General features: G+C 38.4%; 1 protein-coding gene across 1 annotated transcript; it reads left to right on the top strand.

Moving 5' to 3' along the window:
* The first annotated feature begins 19 nt into the window (after positions 1–19).
* Positions 20–26,888, top strand: APPL1 (adaptor protein, phosphotyrosine interacting with PH domain and leucine zipper 1). Its single transcript, XM_042823475.1, has 22 exons — positions 20–130; positions 4,391–4,489; positions 5,447–5,506; positions 6,340–6,411; positions 7,218–7,305; positions 8,984–9,025; positions 9,751–9,809; positions 10,260–10,406; positions 11,636–11,718; positions 11,814–11,972; positions 13,109–13,297; positions 14,966–15,008; positions 15,483–15,539; positions 17,121–17,212; positions 17,780–17,962; positions 19,994–20,043; positions 20,465–20,639; positions 20,743–20,779; positions 22,118–22,264; positions 22,530–22,580; positions 22,934–23,023; positions 23,586–26,888. Exons 1-22 carry the CDS (start codon positions 77–79, stop codon positions 23,733–23,735), a joined length of 2,127 nt encoding a protein of 708 aa, XP_042679409.1. The 5' UTR covers positions 20–76; the 3' UTR covers positions 23,736–26,888.
* Positions 26,889–27,533: the final 645 nt, after the last annotated feature.

Genomic DNA, 27,533 nt, shown 5'->3' with positions numbered 1-27,533 from the left:
TGCGGGGGGGCCCAGCCAGCTGGGCGAGCCGAGGGGAACGGGAGCAGCAGCGGCGTAGATCGGTCCCGCGGCCGCCATGCCCGGCATCGACAAGCTGCCCATCGAGGAGACGCTGGAAGACAGCCCTCAGGTAAGCGAGGCGGGGAGCAGCTCGATGAGGGGAGGGCAGATCGGGCTTGACTCGACAGCGCCAGGCCTAGCGCGGCTCCCCTCAACGTCTCGGCAGCTGGCGCACAGCGAGAGGCCCGGCCCGGCGTTCCGTCCGCCCGTGCGGCGCGGCTCGGAGCGCTGCGGGCTGTCAGTCCCGGCGCGGTGGCGGCTGCCGTGCGCGGCACATCGCCGTCTGCGGGCTGAGCGTGGGCGCGGAGCGGCGTCAGCTTCGGGCGGGGCGGAGCGGAGCGTCCCCTCGTGCCGCCGCTCCCGGGGCCGCGTCCGTGCGTACCTGGAAGCGCTCGTAGCGACAGAGCCCGACCTCGCTTCTCGAGCGGCTTTTAAGTCATCTTCGTCTTGCGCGAAATATGCCAACGTTTTAACGTGGCCTTTCTTGCCGCTGTGAGAAGTGGAAGATGCGCGGTGCCGAGATGGCTGCAGTTGCTCCGGTATCTTCGTCTCCATTCCTGCTGTTTGACCTCTGTCAGCGATGCCGTGCTACTACACGGCCGTTTATTTCGCGCTGCTATCAAGCACAACATGCTTCATTCTGCAGTACAGGTCTCCCTTGCTGCCCGCAACAACAGCGGTTACTTTGTACCACCGCTTTTCTTTGGCATGGAAAAGTTTACGGTGTGAATATCTGTATAAATTATTCACTCTTTTGAATTAGATCCTTGTTTTGTTGCATTGTTTATGCGGATGAGCACGAGTTCCAGTGCTGTAACAGCTGTAATAGCAATGCTGCAATAGCATATTCATTGATAGTTTTGATTCCTCAGCCATAGAAACTTCCAGTTGCTAAACAGAGAATTTTAATCCCTATAATGGCAGTGACAACGACTGTGACAAATCGAGATCAAGTGGAGGGACAGCTTGGAAAAGAAGGCTGTGTAGGAGGTGTGTCATTTCTTTCCAAAAGACAGTGTCCCATATAGCTCTGGTACCAGATGTCAGACAAGATCTGGTTTGTTGCAGGTCTGTGGCCTGGAGACCAGACCTGATGTACTCTCACAAAGAGGAAAAAAATATGCAAGTCTCACAGTAATAGTAGTTTAACATAACTGTCCATTGAAGATCTGTTCTCAGTTGATGGAAATTGGAACTGTGTATTTATAGGGAATGTCAATGTTGGTTTGATAAGATCCCTATCAAATAGGACGTTGAGGTGGCTTTTTTTCAAGCACATAAGACTGAAGTGCCATTTGGGTAGCACAGGCTAAAAGGTTACATTCTGGAACATAATTGTCAATTCTAGAATCTTCTGTTTGGTGCTGTTTGTGATAAATGCAGACTAGCAAAACCTCACTCAGCCCTATCCTTGTCTGTTGATGTACTTAAACTATTACCTTTTCTACTAGAGCTATAAAATTCTTCTATCTTCCAGCCAACTTAAGATTTCAGTAATCACCTTAGAGGAATACAACTATAGTTCCATAGTCTTCTACTACATCAGTTCATTTCTTGTATTTTGAAATCAATGCATTGAAAATGACAACATCTTGAAGAAAAAGGAAACTCTGCTTTCTTTAAAGTTGTCACATCTGGGTGTTTGTGCTGTTCTGTTGTCATGTTAAAAAAGAGCATTGATCTGGACAGTCTCTCAGGGCTGAGCTGTGCACTGCAATTCGGTACCATTATACGTGTTTGAGATGCTAACTCATATAAACTTCAGATCAAACTTACTCTGTGTCTGAGGGAAGATCTCTGACATGGTGAATAAACCATTGATTTCCTTTTGGTGCAGGATGAAAATCAAACCACTCTCTTTTTAGACATAAACCAAATGACATTTTATGTTGTCTTCAATAAGCAAAGCAGCACAGTTCAGATAGTGCATATGTTGTACACATATTCAGTGTGCATATATATGTGTTCAGAGAGCTTCTGCTCTCTTATTTGCAGCCCCAAACTATTGCACCACAAAAAAATCCACAGGACTCAATAGTACAGACTACATCTCATGTCTCTTATGATACAACACGTCTGAAGACACAAATTGTTTATCAGCTGACTTCCAAACAGGTGGTTTCCTTGTGCGTTTTGTTACTGGTAGCTTCTAGTACAGCTGCTGATACACATGGGATGAAAGCATTGTAGGGAGCACACAGAGCTCCTCAGTTTTTCACTAGAAATGTGAGCAAACAGTTCCTCCACTTTTTATTAATCAGCATCTGTCATAACTTCTCAATTTCAGAGTTTTCTTTCCATCAGTATTATAGCATTGTCAGTTTGAAGTCAATAACTGATATTCTCACCCTAAAACCCATAGAAATGCTTTTATTCCGCAGTGTTCTCTATTATACAATATTAGAGAGCAAATGCAACCCAGGAATCAAACAGGATAACGCTTTCAAATTGCAGGGTCAGGTTGGTTAATGCTCGGTTTAAAGGTCATAAGGATATAATTCAGTGTTTATGGTACTATGTAATTTTTTCTTCTGTGTTCTTTCATGTCTGGAAGACTCACAGCTATTAGGGTGACACACCGTGTTGCCACACCTGGTAACCATCTGAGCTCTTCACCTCTTTCCTCCTCCACCCACCCGCAGCACTTTTTCCAGTTGTTTTATAAACAAGAACCATCATTAAGGTGATTTGCTGTGTTGGTAAACTGTTTGTTTCTTTCCCTTAAGGTATCCTGTAGGAGTTATATGGTATGATCACATCTGTGGGACAACCACTCATCAATTTGAGTTAAATAAGAGGCTTTCATGATCAAGTGATCAAACAACACACTTGATAAATGTTAATACAAGGGGAGATGGGCTACATTCTAAGGCACATTTCAAGTTTTTATTACCATGTTTTGCATGCAGTGCAATCCAGTGCTTTCCACTGATCTCCTGTGTTGCTCTCTCATTTTCTTCCCAAGCCCCCTAAGTTTCATCCACTTCCAATCAGGGAACCTACAGTTACTCAGCCTGAGGAAGAGAATTAACAAGTTCCAGTGTTTGAAACCAGCAATTTGTGAGGGATTAAAAAAATCTGTTATGTAGTCCCAATTCTCTTCATTTTCTGTCTGAACATTAGTTTTTAGTATGAACCTAAAAACGAAAGCGCAGTCTTCTTGCCAAGAAGTTAAAAGTTTATTTTGTGGATTTTGCAAGTGATTGGCCTCACATCCAAGCATCACAGCCAATATTTTAGTGCAGTGCTGCACAGCTGTTTCTTAGGAAGCATGGACATAGCTCAGGCAGTTACCATTACATTCTCTGCTCTTCTCCCTTTTGCCAAGCTATCTGCTAATACTGATTCCAAATGCAAAGATGCAAGAGCACTGAGTAAGCATCTTAATTAACCTTAAGGACAAATTATCCTTAAGCAACCTGATTGCCTTCTTGTCTAACCAGTCATTTCATCAAGAGCAGGGAATGTCATTCGTGCCAATTTACCCCAGGATTCTGATCTGTCCACAGCAACTTCCTTCCAGCCAAAGTAGGGAAGTACAGACTGCAACTGGGTGGAAAAAATAGTACAATAGTTAGACCTAGATGGTAGTGATCAGTGTTTTGAAGACCAATATGTGGGCAGCAATAGAGTGACCACTTGTAAAGTTATGCAGGAGGTGCATTTGTGGGTGGCACCAGCTAAGGGCAGGCTGATGGCAGCAGACAAAAAGCCAGATCTTCTCACTGTGAAGTGACGGGGGGAAGAAGTTTACGTATCAAGAAAATGTAGAGTCTGTCAGTTATTTGTCATTTGATTTGGTTACTTTCAGTTCCTCAGCTTTTTGAACACAGAATTGGCTGCTATTGCAGATGAGTTACGTATCCCAGCACAGGCAGCAGCTACTCGTGCAGAAGAGAGAGTGCTACAAAGACACAGCTGTTCTTTCTGCAGAAGAAATGTGTACCTGGCACACTGCTTATTTCCAGTCAGTTTTCCCTGGGGATGTACCATAGTGATATACCAGCAGTAGCTCACAATTCCAATGCTTATAATTAATACTTATCCTCATCTCTTGGTCCTGTCTGACAACGTACTCCTTTAACCTGGAGAAGTGCCAGCAAGACTGAGCTTGGATGTCATTTTAAAATACAGTTTTTTATTTTTTCCTAATAATTTTCTCTGATATGCAGCACATGCATTCCTGGAGACAGCAGTGGATGCTGTGAGAGAGGCTTCATAAACTTTTCAGAAAGGAATCTGCAGCACTGCTGCTTAACATGGAAATTCTGTTGCATTTAAATACTTCTTTGCTAACTTGGCATGTTGTTTGTCTGATTCCTTCTTACAGACCCGTTCTTTGCTGGGAGTATTTGAAGAAGATGCTGCTGCAATTTCCAACTATGTCAATCAGTTATTTCAAGCAATGCATAGAGTATATGATGCACAGGTACTGTCACTGAATTCCTGAATGCATTATAAAGCTTTTGAACCACATTTTGTGTATCTTGCTTTTTTTGGAAAATTTATAAGCAAAGTATATATGTTTCTAAACTCTGTGAAAGTGTTTCATGTTTATAAAATCAGCATTAAATTGTTTTTCCATGTGCTAAGGAGTGGTGAGATCTGAATTCTGATTGTCACACAAGATTTCTTTTGCAACGGAATTTCTTATGACAAGTAAAAAGACTTTCTTATCTTCTTGTCATTTTGTTGCATTCCCCAGATATTTCTAAACTGCTTGCTATGAAGGTCTCACTATGCATAGTAGCATGGACCAAGTGGGAGATAATTTTTTATCCACAGTACATTCATACTGTTTCACTCATCTGTCAGTAACTCTACTTGCATGCCAAGGCAGAAATTATTTTGTGTTTTTTCTGAACACTTAAGTTCCTGGCTGTATTTTTACCTACTGTATACCTGTACTGTTGGACATCTTTACTGATTTGTTAGTCTTGCTTTTCTTACTACCATCAGTCTTCCTTTACTATTGCCTTTCTATTTTAATTTTTGCATTTTCTCTCATGTGTGCACAAGTCAGAGCTGTTGGTAGCCAGGTAGTCCTGAAGTCCATTGTAATCTTTCCTTGCCTTTGCAAACATCAAGTTCTTAGGAGAACAAATTTGAAATAAATTAAAGCAAATATGTATTGTATACCATCAAAAATACAGACATCATTGTGCACAGTATAAGCTGTAAACTTGTATTTGTAAATACTGATTATGTGCAGCTCTTATCGTTGCTATAGAAAAGAAAGGGCAAAATTCTTAGATTTTCTGAAAGTCTGTAATCAGCTTCCTGCATATGAGTTCCATGTCTGCAATATTTATTAAAAAAATCACATATTTTAAAAGGAAAATAATAGCTTAAGAAGTAACAAGATTCTTTCTTTTTTCTAAATTAGAATGAATTAAGTGCAGCAACTCATCTGACTTCAAAGCTTCTGAAGGAATATGAGAAACAGGTACAGTATAAATCACTGTTGGCTTGTGTGGTCAGGACTGTATTTTTGTAGTCTTTTATCTCCCAGAGCACAATACAGAATGTATTCAGGTTTGATTCAGATAAAGCAAACTCTTAAGGTTGGTGGCTTAAATCATTGCCAAAAGAATCAGCCTATCTTCATATCAGTTCTTTCAGTAAAAACACAGGTGCTTTCCATTCTGCATGGAAAAAATGGTGCACAAAGAGTTTGCTGAAGAGAAATGTGTCCTGTTGTGACTGCTTTCCAGAATTCAGTTCTTACTCTGATGAATGTTAATAAGTTCTGGTGACTTTATTTCTGGTGTTGTTTTAGAATATTTCAGTTGGAAAAGACCTACAAAGATGAACCAGAAGTTAAAGCATATTAATGAGGGCATTATCCAAATGTTTTTTGAATGCTGACAGGCTTAGGGAATCAATCAGGCACCTCACTGGGAGCCCTGTTCCCGTTCCTAATGACTCATGGCAAACAGATTTTAGCTAATATCTAATTTGAAGGTCCCCTGATGCAGCCTTGTGCCATTCTCATGCATCCTGTCATCTGATTAAGAGAAGGGGCAGAGAAGAGAGAGGTGTGGGGGGTGGGGGAGTGATGGAGAATGTATTACTGTTTTCCAAAAGCTTTTTTTTTTTATCTGAGACAATTAAAAGGAAAAAAAGGGGGATTCACAGAGTAGTCCCACAGTGTCTGAACTGCATCATTTTAAAATAAATACCTGGTACATTCTTAGACATGAATATTATACTTGTGTGAGTGGCAGAAAACACGACAACCAGCATACCTCCTTTTGTTTTGTTGTGTTTGTTTTGCAGCATTTTCCATTAGGGGGAGATGATGAAGTTATGAATTCTACTTTACAGCAATTTGCAAAAGTGATTGATGAGGCAAGCACTTGCATTTATTTCATTTACTTTACTACTTTTTGTCATGCATTCACTTTGACTTTTTATACTGTAGTCTTCAGATTGGAGGTTCAGAAATTTTATTTGATGATGTGGAACTGCTGTTGCAGTATAAGCTTAGGGTTACATAACCTACAGGTAAAGAATCCATTCAGCAAAGTGCGTTTGCTGAGGATCAAGGTAGTTTAACTACAAAACCAAAAGCTTCACAGAATGTTAAGTGACCAGAATTCTAAAAAACACCTCTGTCTTATCAGGGTATTTGCATTCCCTGATTTCAGACACCTGACTGACAAAGGAGCCTTTTGCTATCCGTATGAGAAAACAGGCTGAGTGACTGACTCCTCTGAAAAAATATTTTAGCATCATTAAGAATCAGGACTTTTCCTCTGATCCCTCTCCTCTCTTTAAACAGTACTTTTTGATAGAAAGAACATTTTGTTTGGATCATCTTCTGTAACCTGAGAAAGACGGACTGTGATGTAGCTGAAGTGAAGCTATAGAAATAAATTGACTGGTCACCAGAAGGTGTGAGGCCATCTTCTGACATGATGCAGCAATGTGGAGTACAGACAGAGGGAATAAGGGAAAATACTATGCTGTGAAAGTCTGCTAAGTAAAGATGATGGTGAAACAAGGAACCTTAGAAGGAAGTAGCTGCAGAAGTGAATTTGAAAAATTACATTCAAGTTGTACATCAAATTTCAGTGAAACCTCTCTTGCTTCCTTACTTTCCTTAGTCTCAGCACTGTTTTCCTAAAAATGTCCTTTTCTCCCTTATTTTACAGCTCAGTTCTTGCCATGCAGTACTTTCAACTCAACTTGCAGATGCAATGATGTTTCCTATTACTCAGTTTAAAGAAAGAGATCTAAAAGGTAGGGCGTCAAACAAATGCTGCTTTTTCCCATGGCATCAATAACAAAATTCACAGCATTTTATCTCTGTAGCTCTTCTTGTACACAACAGGATCTTCCAGTTATTTTTCAGCTCTCAAGTGTATGCATCTCCTAACACTTCTAATAGGAGTTGTTTCTACTCAGAAGAGCATTAGAGTTGAAGAACTAAATGCTACTGCATTACAACAAAAATGCTACTTATATTATAGAATCAGCTATTCAAGTTGAAAGTTTTGGAGTTGCTACAAACACTTTCAGATAATTTGCAAGTTCAGGAAATAGTTGTATATATACAAACATCACAGCATAAACATACTGACTGAATCAAATTCAAAAGATGAACCACCAAAACAGTAGTTTTTCCTTTATTACTGTAACACTAATAATGCAATAGAAAGCACAGCAATAGTAGCAGGGTAGCAAAGTCCTAGGCTACAGCGAGTGAGGATAAGCCTAAATGCAGAAGCCATAGAAACAAAGGAAAATATTCTGCTTACCCTTAGAAGGCCTCAGGTACACAGGCATCTCCAGTAAGGTGTCCTTACCTCCACTGCCAGTCTTTAAATGAGGTCTGGGAAGGGGTGGATCTCCACTCCACCTCTTCTGTTCACTCAATTGCACTGCGTGCACCTGAGCTCCCCTGGGTTGGCCCTGCCTTCCAACCAGCTGCTCAATCACTGTTTCAAACCTGCTAAGGTTTAAGGTGGTTCTTTTACCCTACTGGTAATAATTTCTAAGCGCAAGCAAAAGATGAAGAACTTTTAATTTTTGTTAACAGATCTGGCTTAATTTGCCTGGTCTAAAATAGTAGAACTAAATATGATAGACTTTACTCAGTGTGCTAAATTGCAGAGGCTGGTATGGTAAATGGATTTCAAATAAACCAAAGTTAAAAACAAAGCAACTTGGGTCCACAACAGTGAATTTTTCAAGGCTAATGTTACTGCTTAGAGCCTGGGAAGGTCTCCTATCAGTATTTTCTGAAGAGGTAATAATAGCAAATGAAATTTTCTTGCTGGCATTTTTTTTAAACACCAGCTAACATATCATTAAATTATACAGTACTTCGTTATGTACTTCACAGATACTTTCTTTAAAGCTTTTGCATACTTTTTTTCTTTGTCTTTGCTCTACAGTAAACTTGATCATAGCTTTTTGCTAGTTTATGTTGTGAAGTGACACAGAAATGCAGTCAAGATTAGAGCAAGCTTTCCTGTGTGTTGTACTGTTTTCTGTTTCCTGACTGAGACTGGAAAACATGACTAATTTTAGGTAGGAGAAATTGCACATATAGCAGTAATCACAGTGCTGTGGGGTTTTCTGTTTCCTGATACTTCCCCTTCTTCTGTGCTCTCACTTCCCCAGCTAGGACCAAAGCCTGAGCAGAACAATAGGTGCTGCTTTTGGACTGATTATCTTTTTCAAAGTCTTTGGAAATTTCTCCTTAACTTACTACACTACAGTATTATTTTTGTAAATGGTACTGAGATCCAAAGTAGGAGCAGACTTCGCCAGCTGCAGATGCCTGTACTGATGATTTAGTGTGGTATGAGGTATGAACTGCACCTGTGCAGCAGAGAAATGTGGCGTGAGAAGCCGTTGTGTATCTGTATCTGTATGTATGCTAATAACTTCACTGTGATGTGTTGTTTTGTAGAGATATTAACTCTGAAAGAAGTTTTCCAAATTGCAAGCAATGGTAAGTGTACAACAGTCAATGTTGCAGATATTGCAATACAATGGCATTATTGTAGAATCGTTATTCAGAAAATGAGTGAAGATGGTTGGGAGGCCCAAAGTAATTACGCTGTTATTTGTTTTCAGTGATATTTAGGCAGCCAGCTATCATTGAACACCTTGTAAATTTCTGCTTTGTGGACCAAAGCATAAAGGCAAATAGACATTAGTCTTCCTCAGAATACTTTACATGTGTATATAGTTATAAAATAATTTAGGATTATGCTTCCGAAATTAACGTGAAGAGTAAGGTGTTAGCTTACTTTTTAAACTCAGGACTTAAAATGGACTGAAAAATACAAATCTCATCTCCCTAATACTTGTCTGATAGTCTTCTTCCTAATTGTCAGTAGTTGCTTTTGCTCTGCTACGTCCTTTTCTTCACATAGATAGCTTCATTGCTTCAGAAGTGCAAAAGATGAGTTAGAGGTTTTCATGGACAGTTGACACTATTTTGAGTCAGGTTCTCAGACTTTGAGAGAAATTGGTAAGAATTTACCTTCAGCCCAAGTGTTAGCAGCCATGTAGTAATTATGAAGAAGCAAGAGGAATTATTAAAGGCTTTATTATGGCAGAACTTTGTATTTGAATTGCTATGCAGGACATGGGGATATGAAAGTTTTTATGCTCTGTTTCATAAGTGATCAACTTATCAAAACGATCCCTTATTCTCTCTTCATTGCTTAGACCATGATGCTGCCATTATCCGATACAGCCGGCTGTCAAAAAGAAGGGAAAATGAAAAGGTTTGTAAAACAAAATGCTGGTAAGAAGACTTCTAGAGAAGTTAAGAATTAATTTTTGTCTAGTGTATGTATTTGTGATGAAAGATAATGTACAGCAGCTGGCACTTGGGTAGTTGACGTTTTAGCATTGCGGACAGTTTGTTTCAGAAGACAAAAATAAGCTTTTTTGAATACACTGAAAAAGTTAGAAGGTGGAGGTTGTGGTGCTGTAGTCCAGTTTTGTAACGAACTGACTACTGTGTGTGCTGCTGTATGTACTTTTCATGCATCCTCATCTGTGAATTACAGAAAGGGAATTGCAGCGCACGAGAGTTAATGCTGAGCTTAGAACATTACTGTATTGTTCTTTCTTTTTTTTCTTGCTGTTTATAAAGCTGTTGAGAAGGCATGTGATAAATACCAAGACTGAAACATTCGTTTTTTCCTCTCTCCTTGTCTGTATCTCTTCAGATCAAGGCTGAAGTTACAGAAGATGTGTATACTTCCAGGAAAAAACAGCATCAGACTATGATGCATTATTTCTGTGCATTAAATACTCTTCAGTACAAGAAGAAAATTGCCGTATTAGAACCCTTGCTAGGATACATGCAAGCTCAGGTAATTTCACATTCTGTAAGCTGTAGGTCTGAAAGAAGATGTAAGAGTAGTTCATGAGAGTTGAGCTGCTGAAATTCACTGCAAGACCTCTTTTTAGAATCCAGGGAAGCAAACCCCATCTCCATCCCGGTAGCTGTCATACTTGTTGCCAAGTGCCCTAGCACTATTCATTTTCTGTTCAAAGTTCTGTAGGACATTTTTGAATCTCATGATGACATGCTCCCATTGAAGTATCTTTTGGGGAAGTCTGGGAAAGATTTAATTGTAATCCAAATTCTAGATGGCTAAATTTGACGTCTCAGTTGCTGGTGCTGTTCTCTGTTAGCTTGTTGTTTTGTTTTGTTTTTTTCTCCACTGGCTCACAGTCAGAAATATCTGATTAAAACTTTCATGCATGCAGGTCTGCATAAAAGTGCACCTTTTTAGAAATTAACATGGAGGCAGATAAGCTCTTTCCTGTGACAGCTATTCTGAGATAATTATCAAAATCACATCTTTTCTGTTTCTAATCAAGGGTGTGAAAGAATTGGAATGCTCAAGATCATTCTCATTTGAGTTTTTTAATATAATGGGTTTATTTTAGGACGGGTGCTATAGAGAAAGCTTTTTGGAAGCATTCTAGCATCTGGATAGAGTGTAGGAATTAATTTCTATACAACATTTAAGACTTTCCCATGTCCAAGAACTCCTGCTTCCCTTGGAGAATTCGGAGCTTGTACAAAATAACTAAGCTTTCAGTGTTTTCTTTTCTTTTACAAGGTAGGCAGTGCAACCTGTTGCTCAGGTGCAGCTTTTTACTGAATCTGAGAACAGAATGGTAGGACTGCCCCCACCGTGGCTTCTTGTTCTGAAGTTTCATATGGCTAAATTGAACTTACATGGCAGTTTTCCTCAACCAATACAGAATGAAATGTTTTAAGATTGTATTGTCTGCCCCCCCCGGCACAATCCACAGTTAGAGGACTGACCCAGACAAGTTTCTACAGTCACATATTTCATTTCACTTGCTCTGTTCACATCCTCTCAGTGAAATTAAATTCCTTTGCAATGTCAACATCTACCTTCACTTGGAGACAAAAACTTGCATTCTGCTCCTCCTGCTGAGACTGCTGGGAATAAGGAAGAAAACCAGATTTCTTTTTGAAGCTTTAACCTCCTATCATTTATTTATTGATTGGTTTGTTTAGTTTCATTCATGATGAAATTCTCCCTTTTCCTCCTTTTTTAAGATAAGTTTTTTTAAAATGGGTTCAGAAAATCTCACTGAGCAACTGGAAGAATTTCTCACCAACATTGGCACAAGCGTGCAAAAGTAAGTTGTTAAATTTTGCACTTTTTTGCACAATTATTTTTCTGTTTCCACTTAGCAATATATTGTCTTTGTTAGTAACACATAACTTACCTTAGTGTTCGCAGGGAAATGGAGTGTGAAATAGAGAACATGCAGCAAACTATAGAAGACTTGGAAGTAGCCAGTGATCCACTTTATTTGCCTGATCCTGATCCTGCAAAATTTCCTGTCCATAGAAATCTGACACGGAAAGCTGGCTATCTCAATGCAAGGAAGTAAGACTGACTGGTTACTTAAATCTTAAAAAATGTTTAGCTTTGGGAAAGCTTGGAGCATATGCTGTGTTGTTTTGGAATAAGTGATGCTGATCTTAAGTATGTAGGTGAGCGTACAAAGTCACATCAGAGCTGTTCTGTTTCTTTTGTTGGATTCCCTTATTTATGAGAGTGTAATTTCACTGGATTGTAATTGCAAATCAACAAGACTGCAGTGGGAAGTATTTCTGTATAAATATCCAATAAAGCTCCAGGATTAAAGAGATTAAATGCAACAAGCTTGAGTTGCACAGGGCAAACCACTGCTGCCTAAAAACACCTTGAACATCCTTCCGTTTCATGAGGCAGTCTTTCCTCCATGGAGGGAGCTCTTATGCTATTAAGGTCATTTGTAGTGGTTGAAAATAAGTTGTAACAGTAAGATTTTTTTCAGTAGTCTGCATAATAACCTCCAAACAGGCAGGCTGGTTTTTTTTAAAGTTAAATTAATTTTACATTATATTATACTCACTTGAATGAGACCTGAATTCCTGCCATAGAGCACAAGTGCAGCAATTAATATGGAAGAGAGTATCTGAACGACAAGGGAGGCTAAACCACAAGCATTACTGACTTTTGGTTCCTTTGTTGTTCTTCTGGAAGAAAAGGGGGAAAAGGAACTCAAACGTGCTCTAAGCAGTACTTTGATAATCTTACTGAATGATAGAAAATACTTGGAAAATTGAAGTATTTTACGTACCTTAGCTAATGCTTACCTCAAGTTTTCCAGTGAAAGTAGAGTTTGGAGATGGTATAAAATACTTTGATAATGTGTATCAGTTGAAGATGCACATTTCATAAAGCAGTGCTATAAAAACTGAAAATCAAATTCAAAGAACTGATGTCTTTTTAATTTCAATACAGTCTCATTAAATCTAAGAAAGCGAATATTTTTGTAAACTTTGCCCAGCAGTGCATTTGAAATAAGTATGCAACAGATACAGACTAATTTAGCTGTAGAGCTAACCTAAAACATTACATGAGGATGTTTTTAAGTGCCCATGTGGCGTGCTCGTGTAATTTTTTTTTAATATTCTAATTATAGAGCTCAGCTAAACTCCTAACCTACTAAGCAGGAATCCCTTCTCATGTTCTAGTAAAACAGGGCTGGTATCTTCCAGTTGGGAGAGACAGTTCTACTTCACTCAAGGTGGAAACCTGATGAGCCAGGCAAGAGGAGATGTGGCTGGGGGACTTGTCATGGACATAGACAATTGTTCAGTGATGGCTGTGGACTGCGAAGACAGACGGTACTGTTTTCAAATAACATCTTTTGATGGTAAAAAGTAAGTATTCTTACATTAGTTTTATCTGTAAGAGAAAGTACTTGCTACTTAAGAAAAGAAAAATGCTCTGACTCCAGACAGATTGTAGCTTGATGGGTTTGGAGTGTGTTTAGAACCTCAGTCTGGGATGTCTGCTATCTTTATTGTGATGCTGCTTTTGTTCCCTAGCAGCTTCTGCTGATGTAGCTGAGTGGTACTTCAGAATAAAATTGCAGTATTCATTTCACAGTGGTGTCACACCCGTAGCTTTCAAGTAGAAATTCAAACTGAAGATAATTTGTGGGGAAAAGAGAAGGCTTAAAATTTGACCAGCTTTTTCTGGGCAGCTCCACAGCAGTTTTTATTTCATCTGAAACAAGTACTTTGAGAGAGTGAAATGTTATCATATGAGATCATTTGTAGTGCTATATTAAACTCCTGATGCTACCTTCTTGTTGATTTGGGGATTTTTAAAAGTAGTTTTGGTCGTTTTATGAAATTAGTTTTGTAAATTCTAATATTTGGGAAATAATAAATAAGGCAAGTTTAATAGAATGCTTTGGATGCTTGTTAGAGAAAATCAGTCTTGGAAATTCCTGTTCTCTTTATCATGTGGATAGTTCCTGTGAAGTATTTTGAAGACTAGTAGATTAAACCTTGAGGTTCAGAGTGTCTGTCATTTTAATGAAGATGGCACAACGTGGATTCACCACTCTGCTTAACTCTTACATTAAGCCTATATCCAACTTCTAAGTGTTATGCTGTAAAACAATGGCTTGAATGTATTTAAATGCTAATTCATTTCAAAATGACTTTTCAGTGGACTGTATGGTTAGAAATAGAACAAGACACCTGTATCTACCCTAGGTATAATACATTCCTGTGCTGTCATCACTTGTTTAATTCTATCTTAAATTCTCAGTGAGCAAAAACCATACCTATTCTGAAGTCTATATGATGACATATTTTCCATCTGATCAGAGAAAACAAGTGTGTCACAATGAATTTTTTACTGCTTAGTAAGTTATTATTTTCAGATTATGTATATATCAGAATAAGGTAGCTTCCATTCAAAAATGATGGTAACATACAGGAATTGAAAAACAGCCTGAAAAATAGTAGTAGATACGAAATAAATGAAGTAACTCTAAAAAAATAAAATAAAACACCAAAAAAAACCCCCCAGTAAGCTCAGTGCCTTCGCTTTTCACACTTTTGTCTGTTTTAAACCTGATGCTGATGCCATCAGAATGAGGCTGGCTGTTTTCTCTGATGGCCAACAAATTCTTCAGGGAACAAAAGCTATTCAGCTTCAGCTCAGGAAGTATTGCTCCAATTAACTTTAGTATATTTTTGCATATTTTTGAAAGGCTGAAGCTTTTGATACAGTACTGCATGTCTTAGGAGAAGGCTCTCATTTTTCAGGTTTGAACGTAATTAAAACAATGGAAAAATATTTTTCTTAAGCAAGAAAGATGAGCTTTTTTATTGCTGTTAGTGGATGGATGTTGTAGAGGTTATAGAGAAATGGATTTTCTTTCCCCAGTTACATGTTGTCTGCGCTCAGTACACAGAATCTTCAGACTTATTTCTCTGCGCAGTGTACAAACATGAAAAGGGAATTTTGAGTCTGAAAGGACAGGTGATTCATTTCTAATAGGCAAAGTTTTGGTTTTCATTCTCTTTCAGGTCTTCGATCTTACAGGCAGAGAGTAAAAAAGATTATGAGGAGGTAAGCTTCAGGAGCTTCACGTGGCATTGAGTTTTCTGTTGCATGGAAGGGAACACGTTAATAAAACTAGTTGGAGTGCACCTTTTGTATTCTTCAGGCAGTAAATAGTGAACAACTATCAGGAAGTCTGACAAAATATTACTGTATTTAAATCCTTTTCCATAACAGAGTGGGATTAAAAAAAAATGTTCTAAAAGCCCTTTAAGGTGGGTTTGGTTGAACAGCTGAATAAGGAAATACAGAAAATGTGGTACATTCAGCCTGAATTGGAATTTCTCTGCAATCTTTATTGTTAGATTGGGATAAAATAGTGTTTTATGCTATTTTTAAGGCTGGGCTGTGTTAGCCTGGCCCTGAAATTACAAATGAGGTGGAAAAGGTGCCGAAAGCAACCGGTGCTGGGGGTATTTAATCAAACTCCTTGGAAAGAAGCCATGACAAATCTAATGTTTTCTTTTTTCCTCTCTTTTTCAGTGGATATGCACAATAAACAACATATCTAAACAGATATATCTAAGTGAAAACCCTGAGGTAAATGTCACCAAAATGTATCACATCAGTAATACTTTCATACGTAGCTACACACAAAATTACCAAGAGATTAACTGGTCCAACTGGATAGCACAGGACTGAGTGCTTCCCACATGTCTCATCTGAGGCTTCACGTTGTGTGGCTGTTCAGATCTATGAGAGCATACTCCCAATTCTTTCAGTCTTCTGAAGTGCTTCTGTAGCAAGGGTAAAAATTATGTGGCTTTTGTCTTTGATACAATGTTTTGACAGCTTCAGGATTCCTTTTTTGTATTTGATAGATGATAGTTTGTTGCAAATGGATATGACAACTACCTGGATGGATACATGGAATTTATATCAGAGCAAACTGGAATTTGGTGAATTAGATAAGCGTAATTTTGCAGGAAAGATGTTTTCACTTCATGAAAAAGTTATTTGACTTTTGAAGATTTAGAAATGGGTGTACATGTACAGTTTGGTGTCATAACTTTATTTCTACACTTTGTATTTATAGACTTATATAAACTTAAGCCGTGACCATTATCCCCTAAACCAGGGGAGTTGGCCCAACAAAATCTGTTGTTTTGTAACAGAGCATGGAACTGGGTTATGTGAAAGGAAGCTTTCCAGTGCTTCCATCATAGATATGAGCACTGTGGTTAGAGCAGCTGAATAACACCAGGATCTGTTGCTGAAGGCACATCTCTGATGAGTTCAAAGCTGAGCTTCTGTTCAGCCCAGGCGTAGAGGAGTGCAAAGATCAGTGAGGGTGTATTTACTTACATTGTGCATGAATCCAAGAGAATAATAAGATCTGTGACTCCTGTAGAACAACTAGAACTCAATATTTCAAAGCCTTTCTACAGTTCTGATGGCTTTAGGGTTATGAATAAAACTTGTTTGAAGGGTGGAAATATCTTCTGAAAAGTACTGCTTGAAAACAGATTGCTCCCAGCTCTTATTTCCTATGATATCACTGTCTTCTCACTTCACAATGGTTTTATACTCTCATTTTCTGACTACTTGCACAAAACTTTGCTTCTTCACTGCTTTGTCTCCCGTATGTTCCCTCTCCAAAATCCTCTTTATTTCAGGACTTTTTCTGTTGGCTGTACCTCGTCAAGTAAAGCCATCAATATTAAATACTGATACTTCTGAATCAGTAATTTCAATAAAAGAATAAAATTGAATTCTTAAACTTTAAAAGGCCTATTATTTGCTGAAATGACATTGTTACTTAGTGTTATTTTGATAGTCATTCCTGTCTTGGTTTTAAAGAAACATTTAAACGTTCCCAGATTTCAAGTGCAGACTTTTGAGTCTTTATGTTTTGTTAGTAGTTGAGAGGTATGTTTTTTTTAAGTGATATCTTTATTTTTCTTACTGTAGCTGTTTGCTTATTTTATCAGACAGATTGCAGCATTATGAAGCAAGTGCATTCACTCAGGTGTAGAAAGTGAATAGCACAAAATGTGACAAGTTTGAAGATGCTACAAATACGTTACTGAAAGGGGACAGTTTAGAACTTCTGTCAGTTGTATCTGTAGCTAAGAGCTGGCACTGCATGTTGAGGAAAATGTTTTCATTTACTTGTTGCAGGAAATTGCTGCGCGTGTAAACCAGTCAGCTCTCGAGGCCGTTACTCCGTCGCCTTCATTTCAGCAGAGGCACGAGAGCATGCGTCCAACTGTGTAAGCTGCTGAACTGTGGGCATTGGAAGAGCACTTCTGAAAAGAATCTTGCATTGAGTTCCAGTAAAAAAAACCAAAAACGATCCACAACAAAAAATTCATTAAAAACCCTCTGTCTATGCTTTCTATGTTCAGAGTGAAAGCTTTGGTAGATTCAGAACATTTCTCAAAACTGCCTTGCTAGTGTTGTTTAGTTACAAACAATCTGGATTTCTTGCCCATTAGAAAGTTTTGTTGCATTACATCTGGTTGGTTTGTAATCTGTGTTCATGCTTTTATTTAATGTGTACAATTCCTGGAAGCAGACCTTAGACTGCAGTGTATTTTGTGCTATTATACACTGATGTTAATCTGATGGCATTATTAATGCCAACAGTAACTATAACTGACTTAAATTGGTCTGGAATGTATAGCCAGATAAATGGAATTATTTGACGGTATCTTATCCTCTTCGGTTTTTAGATTCTGTTTTGTTTTGGAATACTGTATTCATCTCCCATTGGTTTAATTGATTGTCAACCAACCTGAAGCTCAGGTGCCTTCATTCTCATTTTTGTTCCATTTCAGACAACCCCGGCCGCCCGCAGCGCGCACCAGCAGCACGGGGTCGCTGGGCTCCGAATCCGCCGCTCTGTCTGCGCTGTCCTTGGATTCCCTTGTTGCCCCTGACACTCCTATTCAATTTGACATAATATCTCCAGTTAGTGAAGATCTGCCTGGTCAAGCAAAGTCTTCAGGGCAGTCAGGCAGGTAGGAAATGTAGAAAGAAAAAATAAAGTCCTAAATTAAATGTAAATTTAAAAAAATATATAAAAAAACACGGTTAGGCTGCAGCTCCACACACACCCACTGCCTGTCCCTATTCTTTCTTGTTTTAAAATAGTAATAATTTACAGATTTACAGTGAACCGTGAAGCAAAACAAGTTGTTGTTAAATATAGTTATAAAATGTGACTTACATACATTAGATTCAAAATGTTGTTTTCTAATTTGCAGCAGCTCTTCTCGCTTTAACAGCTAATGCTTTTTTTTTAATTTATTTCAATAATTTGGTTTCACAAAGTATTTTCCTTTCCTATTGCTTGCTCACCCAGCAGCTTGGGTTATTTCCTCTTGGAAATTCAAGAGAAATTTGGTAGCCCTGCCTCCAGATGATGATGGCATACGATGACACTCTTCTTAAACTGAAAGGTGAGTGAAAATGATCTAGGCTTCTAGAGTGATCTCACATATAGACAAGTTAAAATTGTCTAAGAGCTCTTCCCAAAATAGGAAAACCTTTTCAATTTTTTCAATTTTCCCATAGACAAATGATAATAAAAAGCTGTAAATCAGCACTGCATTTCTGGAACTACTTGTGCAGAATTCAGATATTAAGAAAATATATTTGCAGTTCCAGCTCTTGTAAGAGACAAAAAGTCACAATGGTGTGTTCTGTATTCCCCTGCCCTCTAGAAAAATGATTTTAGTTGTTTAACTCCTATATATGAGAAAATGGTACACATGCAACCTTTTTTCCCCCGCTGGACAGTTCTTTGTTGTTTGTTTTAGCAGAATAATCAGTTGGTTAACTACACCATCAAGAACATACTGCTTTAAAATCAATCTTGAACTGTACTCCAGGAAGTGGAAAGCTTTATACTTCAGCTAAATTCATGTCATCAGTTGTAACTTAATTCTAGAAAGTTGTGTTTTTCATACAGAAATGATTCACAGTTTTGCATATTCTATCAGTAAAGAACTGCAGTGTTTGGTACAGAATGCTACATGCTACTGTAAAACAAATTTTAATAAATATAGTACATAGACTTACTCTAGTTTCTGATGCTGATGACATAATCTTTTTATTTTGTGAGATCCCGTGAGATTTTGTATTTACTGTTCCCATCTAGTCTTGAGTGACAAGTCCAAGCAAAAAATCTTGCTAATAGAATTTATGTGTAGTGTTTTTACACAGGTCAAATTTCAATGGGAGGATTCTTAATGGAGCCCTCATTATTTAAGCATTGTAGCAATGCAACCTCCACCAAATAGGAGAGATTCACATAATTTTTCTCTGACTTAGTTCTGAAATTTGCTTTTAGAACACTTAAAAATAAAGAAGGTGGTGCATTCATTACTCCCCTATAAAACCTAACTCAAAGTTTATGAGCACTTGATGAGTTTATTTTAACTATTTTCCCTGTTCTCCATGTTCTTTTCAGCATTGCTTTACTGCTTTTAAAAATACAGACTTGGAAGCCTAGAGTATTTTCACTTTTTGTTGTAACTGATGGCACTTCTGAGAGCCAGAAACGGCCATATTTCTCTTGACCCTCTAGGAGTAAAACCCCAGTGGTGTTTTCAGAAAGCTGCATTTGAAATAAAACCAGTGACTTTTCTTAAGTAAGTAATGCATCAACTTGAGACAGTGCTAAGAGCTGTGGTGCTCCTTTGGAGTAGTGAAAGGAGCAGCATTTGGCTGCATTTCCCAAAGCTGTTCTGTCACACCTCGTTCCCTTGGGCTTAATTCACGTATAAAAAATGCCATGGGAGCCAAACTCTTTGTGGCAGCAGTAGGACAGTAATACCTGCTGTGCTCCCCATCATTTGACACTTTGTCTTATTCCCAGTTAAATTTCTTGCCCTTACAAATTGCTTGCCGTTATCATGGGTCACTCCTCCAGATTACAAGTTTGTGAAGTCCTGATCTTGTTCTCATTTTATGCAGCATGAGACTACATTATTCATGAGTGGTTCCTGTAAGCTGACTCCTGGTTTAATGTTTTCATTTTTTAATAGACGCACAAATCCTTTTGGTGAAACGGGAGGCTCAAAATCTGAAACTGAAGGTAATTAAAAACAAAAAACAAAAAAACTTCAATGCAAAATGAATTGGAGAATTTACAAACTGATTCAGTATGTTCACCTGCACCTTTTCTCCTTGTTTACCACCAGTTTTAGAGTGTTAGTTACGTTACATTAGCAATGTATTGGACAAGTTCAGTTAAATCAGACTGCTGTCTGAAAGTCCTGGTTCATGTTCTCTGCTATATGACATGAAATTATTTTATTGCATTTTTGGAATTCTTGAAATGAAAGATACGTATCTTGCTGTGCAGTAATTGTAGCTGTAATTCATGAGCACAGTCTCTTTTCAATTTATTGGAAGTCTGGTGTTTTCCTGACTGAGTACAGCTTTGGTCTTGGAAGTAGTTTTGAACAGAAGCCCCCACGTGGAGTTCACTTACTCAGTACTTTTGTTTCTCTTAGATTCAATTCTTCATCAGTTGTTCATTGTAAGGTTTCTTGGCTCTATGGAGGTGAAGTCTGATGAAAGTCCAGATGTTGTTTATGAAACAATGCGTCAAATCCTAGCAGCTCGGGCCATCCATAACATTTTCAGGATGACAGAATCCCATTTATTAGTCACTTGTGACTGCTTAAAGTAAGTTTCCTTCCTGACTTGTACTGATGTTTATTTACAGACGGAACATTTTTCACTTTGGTAAAATTTACTTTCTGGTTTGTTTTTAAAACCAAATTTTTAGGTTAATTGATCCACAGACACAAGTTACAAGACTACGAGTAAGTAACTTTACATTTTAAGATAAATACCCAGCAAAGTAATTCTTTTACTTCTTATGCAATATTATTAAATGTGAGCAGAAATCACTGACAGCATGAGATTTCCAGACAGATCTCCACAGAAACTGGGAGGCTGATGCAAACATTGGCTTTAAGGGGAGTGAACTCAGCAGGAGAAAAAAGCTTTTTAAAACGTTTTTTCCCCCGATTTGATAGGGTAGAATCTTAGGAAAATAAGAGTATTTTATTTTAACAGTCTGGCTGATACAATTGGTAGAGAAACAGAATTAAGATTGGAACGAATGCAGAAGTCCAAAACATTTTTGTTGCTTTGTTTGTTTGTTTGTTTGCTTTTGTTTTGGGTTTTTGTTTTTTCTGTAATCAACTGTACAGTGTTGCAGGGTGCTGGTTTGTTCTTTACAGTAAATGCACATGAAAAAATAGGTGGGATTTTCATGCGGAATCAAACATGGCTGACTTAATTCTTCATTAATAGCAGTCTTTATTTTCTGTATTTCAAAACTATGCCTCCCCTCTCTTTGTCTCTGCATGGTTTATGGTAATTCAATTTATTTGGGTCTTATAAAGGTGCTCAATTTGTCAGGGACCCTAAGTTGTTATCATTTCCATCAAAGGAAATGCTAAGCATATGAAATATTCTTCATATAACAGTGCATAGTTTTCCTTTCTTTTTCTTTCTTTGTGGCATTAAGTTCAGAACTGCCCCAAAGCTGTGAGCTTTTACAGGCGAGATAAAGAACTGGGTGCAAGTGGAGTGCTGTACGTGTGTTCCTCCCATGCTGTCAGCGTGTAACAACTGCAGTAGGGGCCTTCAGAATTTGAAAGCTTACTTCTATGCTAAGACTCATTTGAAATTTCTGGTTCAACTTCTTTTAGGAATTGAGAATACAAAGCACGTTTCTTGAAATAATACAGAAATGTAATTTTTTTTTTTTTTTTTCTTGCTTACATGATTCAGGAGAGCTGAACTTCTTGCAGAAAATGTTATAGGAAAGAGCCTTGAGCTGGCACCAAATGCTGAGAGCTTTGCAGCTGCTCACAAATGCAGCTTGTATAGATGCCTCTTTTAAAAGAAAATTTTTAAAGAAGTGTTCACATTTAGAAAGACGACTGAATGTCATTGCAAATGTAATGCCCTTTTATCTGCAGTAATTCCCTTCCAACCCACTGTTTGGCGTTTGGCAATTACATGTTCAGTCAGGTTGTAACTTTCTCAGGTTGTGTGTTTTTGATATTGAAGTAACATGCAGTGCAGTGAAAATCTGTGCAGAATGTCTGAAACCACTTTTAATGTCTCTATTTGATCCTTTCTGGCAGTTTCCTTTGCCCAATGTAGTCTTGTATGCAACACACCAGGAGAATAAGCGCCTCTTTGGATTTGTGCTTAGAACTTCAGGAGGGAGAGCTGACAGTCGACAAACTTCCATCTGCTATATCTTTGAATCAAATAATGAAGGGGAAAAGGTATTGGTGATGGTTATATTCGTATCCATTTTCATTTTCTGATTCCAGTCATTTTCTGACATGGATTCTAAGGTGTTAGTTCCATTCCAGCTCTCTATGTGGTTTCTGTGAGAGAGTTTATGTACTGAAAACAAGTTAACCCAGTAGTTGAAGTAACTGTAAAATGCTTTAGCATGCTATCATACCTCATTTGGGAACATGGCATGCTTTTAAAGGCATTTTTGTTAGATTCTTACAGATGATTTCAAATCTGATTTGTATTTAGATTTGTGACTCCGTTGGACTGGCGAAACAGATTGCTTTCCATGCAGAACTGGTAAGAATCTCTTTAGGGGACACTATCCTTGTGAAAGGAAGGGAGAAGGCATATTTATTGTGTGTAATAGAATATAGTCTGCAAGATGCTTATGGACGCAGTAATGCTGTTGTAGAGAACTCAAAAGGATTTGCTTTATAGAATTTGAGCCCAAGATAAAAAGACCAATCACCAGTGTCTGCCTTGGAACAATACTCAAGATTGGAATCTGCTTTTTACCTTTAACAAACATACCTGTCCATTAAAAGAAGCATAATCAGGTGTCCTAGCAGTTTTGAGTGAACTCAGATAAGCCCACAGCATATCAAGCCCCCTAGGCAGTTGTTTCTTTTATTGTCATTTTTGCTCTTCAGGATCGAAAAGCATCGGAAAAGCAAAAAGAAATGGAGAGGGTCAAAGAGAAACAACAAAAAGAACTGACTAAACAAAAACAAATTGAAAAGGTACACTTTCTTACTTTTTCTTACTTCTCATGCTGTTTTTGTTGTGTTTTTTTCCTGTTTAGTTTTGTAGCTCTGTAGTTCCAGTTGCAGTATCACATTCTTTAGCACAGATAGAGTATTGTGGAATCAGGTTAATTGCTGAAGTATTTTCTGCGCAGATCCTGTATAATTTAGTATTACAGTTCTTCAGAAGAGTTTTTCTGAGGAGATGAACAACCAGACATCCTCATAGGCATATTGAGAGCAGTGCTTGAAGGAACACTTATCACAAGCTGCCCTATATATGGCTGCAAGTAAACATGTGCATGCACTGAGACAGTTCAACGGGAGATGAAGGTTCAGCTAGAGACTGAGGCAGGGGCAGCAGGCTGTAGGCCAGGCTTAGTTCTGACCTGCTGTGTTGTATGGGTTACCGGTACAGAGGCGTTAAACGTGACTTCCTACTGATGTCACTTTTGAAACCCAAATGTCCAAATCTTAGTAATAGTGTTTTGTTTCTACCTTAGGGAGCTTTAACGTGAATATGATTTTTCCAATTTCCTTCTCTCCTTTCTCTAATTAGGACTTAGAGGAGCAAAGCCGACTGATAGCTGCTTCCAACAGATCAAACCCTAGCAGTGGAGAAGGACAGTTTGTAGTCCTTAGCAGCAGCCAGTCAGAAGACAGCGATTTAGGAGAGGATGGAAAGAAGAAAAGGGAATCTGAAACCTAAGGTTGCCTAGTAAATTAAAATTGGAATAATGGATATAAGTTTTACAAGAAGTGAAATATAGGTGGAGGGTCTGTTGTATTATATAAAAAACTTCACAATGTCTAGACCCTAATATGCCTTGCTGTTTCTTTCTCAATTAAGTGATTTCCACTTTCATGTCAGTTCCTCTTTTGTATGCCAGATAGACATGGTAGCATCACCATTCTTTTTTTCAAAAATTGTTTTCTCAAAGAATTCTCTGCAGGAAGGGAAAAAGATGGATTTTTCTTTTTTCCGTGTACTCATCTGTGCAATTGACTGCTTTGGAAATGAAACTTAAGCTCTCACTGAACTTGAGCAGTACTGAAATTTGTTCTTTACACTGCATTTTGCAGAACACCTTGCTGGAAACAAAAGTGGGGGTCCAGATAAGACAGTGCTAAGCTTTATAGAACTTGTTGCACATAACTGTTCTTACAGTTAAAGAAAAATCCTTATTAACATCTATGGGATGTGCAATAGTTGTAGAAAGAAAGATCATAGTGTTTGTTTCATATTGCAGTGTATGGTGCTGTCTTTCTTTTGTGATTTAAAGGCTTTTGTGATTTAAAGGCTTCTTTGAACAGGAGATAAAAGAAAATACTTGTCAGACATAGGTAAGAGCTGAAGAGATGCAATTGCACTTTGCTGCATGAGGAATGCATTAAAAATTCCTTATCAAATAGTAAATATAATGTCTAAGTGCCATGTTCCTGGTTTTTCCCCAGTGTGTAAAGAAAAGCAGTAAGCTGCTGAGTTCATTTTCAATAAAAACATGCACGGAGTTGCAGAAACATTGAATTCCACCACTTGAAAAATCTGAATCCATAAAGGCCTTGCTACCAGTAACTGCATTTGCTGAAAATGAGTTAAAGCTTTTTAAGTCTTTCTCTGGAACTGTCTTTTGCAAAGAGAAGTAAAAGACGATGCTAGTCTACATCCTGAAGTTGGTCTCTTAACGCATTTTTCAAAGCAGTCTCTGTTTATACCTCATAAGCCTGAACTCCATGGTCCATACCCTGTGTAATATTTATTTTGTATAATACTAAATGTGCATTCATCTTTTGATCCAGAAGAGAAAACGTGTTTGAAGTAAGAAGAAATATTTATTTTTGCACTAATTACTATAAATACTAAACTCCAATGGAACAGATGTCTCTCTAATAGTGGCCTGAGCATAACAGAAAATGTAGAAAGAGAAGAATATATTCTAAGATGTTTTATAATGGTTAAGAGTGTTTTACAGTTCATTGCAGAGCATTTTTAGTCTTTGGCTTTCAGCCCAGCCCTTCATAGCTAGAATTGCATGGTGCTGAGTAAGTGAGGAATTTCAGGACCTCTGTGCTAGATGGCTGTGCAAAAAAGGAACACTGTCCTTAATTGCTCAGAAGTTGTTTTGCGTAGGCTGACAAAGGCAATCTCTTGCTTTTTATGCTGGAGATGGACAGGCATTTCTATGCAGCAACCAACTGCATCTGCCTCCTGTCACAGCAAAGAGAAGGGAGCATTGCTCTCATGGTGCCACTGGCACCACAGCGTACAGCAGGGACTGAGCAGCTGTGGAAGCGCTCACAGTATTGTAAAGAGGAGGTGGAGTGGGAGACTGAGCAAGAGAGAGGCTCCAGGGTCTCTTCCTTCTGTTTCAGCACGTTCGTCCTCAGAGTAGCCAGAGTAGCTCGCAGAAGTACCTGCTTTTGCTGTTATCCAGTCAGACCTTGTGGCATCAGCCCGCGGCCAGATGTTGCCTTCATAGTGTCTCATGGACCGTGCACATCTAAGGCTTTCAAAACAAACAACAACAACAAACAAAAACTTCAGTGGCATTTACTTCCTATCTAGTCTTGCATTCTCATCTAGAAGAGGCTACTTCTATTTTCAACAGAAACATGCAGAAAGGCAGCAAATGCTTTTTTTCTTTTCTTTTCCTGCCTATATCTATTTGCATGGCAGCCGGTTTATCTCTACAAGTTGCTTCAGTTTGTCTTTCTCTTGGATTTTTTTTTTTTTTGGTATGTAATGACTTCTATTTTCTATGAAATAACATGCCAGCACAGCTCAAATTAATAAAGTCATTAAGGTTGAGAAGATGACTAATATCATCTAGTCCAACCTTTAACCACCAAATTTACTGTGTCTTCCTCGATTACATGCTAAAGGTGAATTAATTCAGCAACAGCACAGAATCTGTTCCACGAATCTGGTCACCAAGCTGTCAGAGTGAGATGAGCTGCAGTGGCCACAGCACCAGGAGGAAGACAGCTAACAGATCAGCAACCTCATCCAAAGGTACTGCTGACAGGGTGCCTTACTGGAGAGAGGGCAGAGAGCTGAGTTATCTTTTCTTGAACCCACCCATTATGTTTTGGACATAAATATACAACTATGAGGAGGCAATCAAGAGAAAAATCTGGTTTTATAACATTGCTGTTATAAAATTTTTCAGATTAAATGATATCTGATGGGAATTACTCCAGTTTTAGTTCATGTTTTACCATCTATACCATTAAACGTAGTTTTCTTAATCAGACAGCATAGGATCGAGTTGCATTTCACTTGCAGTGGATGATTCTTTTCTCCTCACCCTCTGAAAAGAAGGGAAATAAACGACGAGAGCAGCACTTCAAAAAAAGTGACATGCATGAATGAAATGAGGTGGCTTTGTTTTGCTGTTTAGGAGAGTTTTGCTGGTATAAAATGAGCAAAAAGACAGAGTTAAAAGCTTCTGGAAAAGTGATGAAAGCTGCAGGAGCAAAGGGCAAGTTGTGGGAGATGAGGATGCTAAAATGGAACACTACAATGAATTAGCAGTGGGATGAGAATTACTCAGTGCCACTTAAAGGGAGGAGCACCTGGGTCCGTGGGTAAAACTACCACAAGGCAAAGAATAGCTGCTGAGCTTTTATCCATGTCCTCCTCCCCTCAGAAAATCTTTCTGATACCCTTTGAACTATGAATTGCAGAACTACTTCATCAGAAAACATGTTTCTTAATTAAAAAAATTAGAGTACTTAATATTTACTTTGAGAGTACAACTTGTAATATGAACACCTCATGTTCTCCTGGGAATGACTGTGGTAAGGTTTCACCACCTGTTATTTCAATAAATTACTGGCTGGTTTCCTTTCTCGTAACTTATTTTGCCTGTTTCATATTTCCTGTTGCCTTTACTTAAGGACTGGTCTTCTGAGCACTTATTTCAGAAACTACTTGCATAATGGGATGTTAAGTTTATTACACGATGTAGGCCATGCGCCTCTTGCTCTCAGTTGTTCTGCTCTACATACGTTCTGTATGAATGTAGCAGTGTGAATATCAAAATACATAAGAAGTGTGGGCAAACTACAGGCATGCATTTCATTGCATTGTAACTAATACCAAGGACAAGCTGATAGTCATATGCAGCTTAGTCCCAGAGACCTGGTAATGTGTGTGTTGTGTGAGCAAGTGTGGATTTGATAGTCTGTTATTTCTGTAATATTTTTAAGTTGGAAATTATATCGAGACAGCTTACCAACTAACAGACAAGTAATATTTAAGAGCTCAGAGACATGCAGACAAATGACATCTTTGTATGGATGCAAAACCACAGCTGACAAACCTGATGCAGCTGAGCCTTTTATAAAGATATAATTTATTTCCACTGCAGAAAAATATTGACTGGTCATATGTTCAAGGTGAAGTCTGATGAATTAAAGAAGGTGCACAGAATTTAGGAGAAGCCAGTGCAGAAAGCTGTGTTGTCGCACAGTCCCTTATTATTTCCAGAGCTGACACACTCAA

The sequence above is a fragment of the Centrocercus urophasianus genome, unplaced genomic scaffold, assembly GCF_019232065.1.
Source record: "Centrocercus urophasianus isolate 14NV4802_14NV808 unplaced genomic scaffold, USGS_Curo_1.0 seq_22, whole genome shotgun sequence".
NCBI lineage: Eukaryota > Metazoa > Chordata > Aves > Galliformes > Phasianidae > Centrocercus > Centrocercus urophasianus.
Note: the sequence above shows the minus strand (reverse complement) of the source record. Positions and strands in the feature narration are given on the sequence as shown.

What these genes read in the sequence shown, in the direction of transcription:
- APPL1 (XM_042823475.1), top strand. Translation starts at nt 77, where the DNA reads ATGCCCGGCATCGACAAGCTGCCCATCGAGGAGACGCTGGAAGACAGC. An exon ending in TAAAGAAAGAGATCTAAAAG is followed by an intron (nt 7,306 to 8,983) that starts GTAGGGCGTCAA and finishes GTTGTTTTGTAG; the next exon opens with AGATATTAACTCTGAAAGAA. An exon ending in GTCACTTGTGACTGCTTAAA is followed by an intron (nt 20,640 to 20,742) that starts GTAAGTTTCCTT and finishes CCAAATTTTTAG; the next exon opens with GTTAATTGATCCACAGACAC.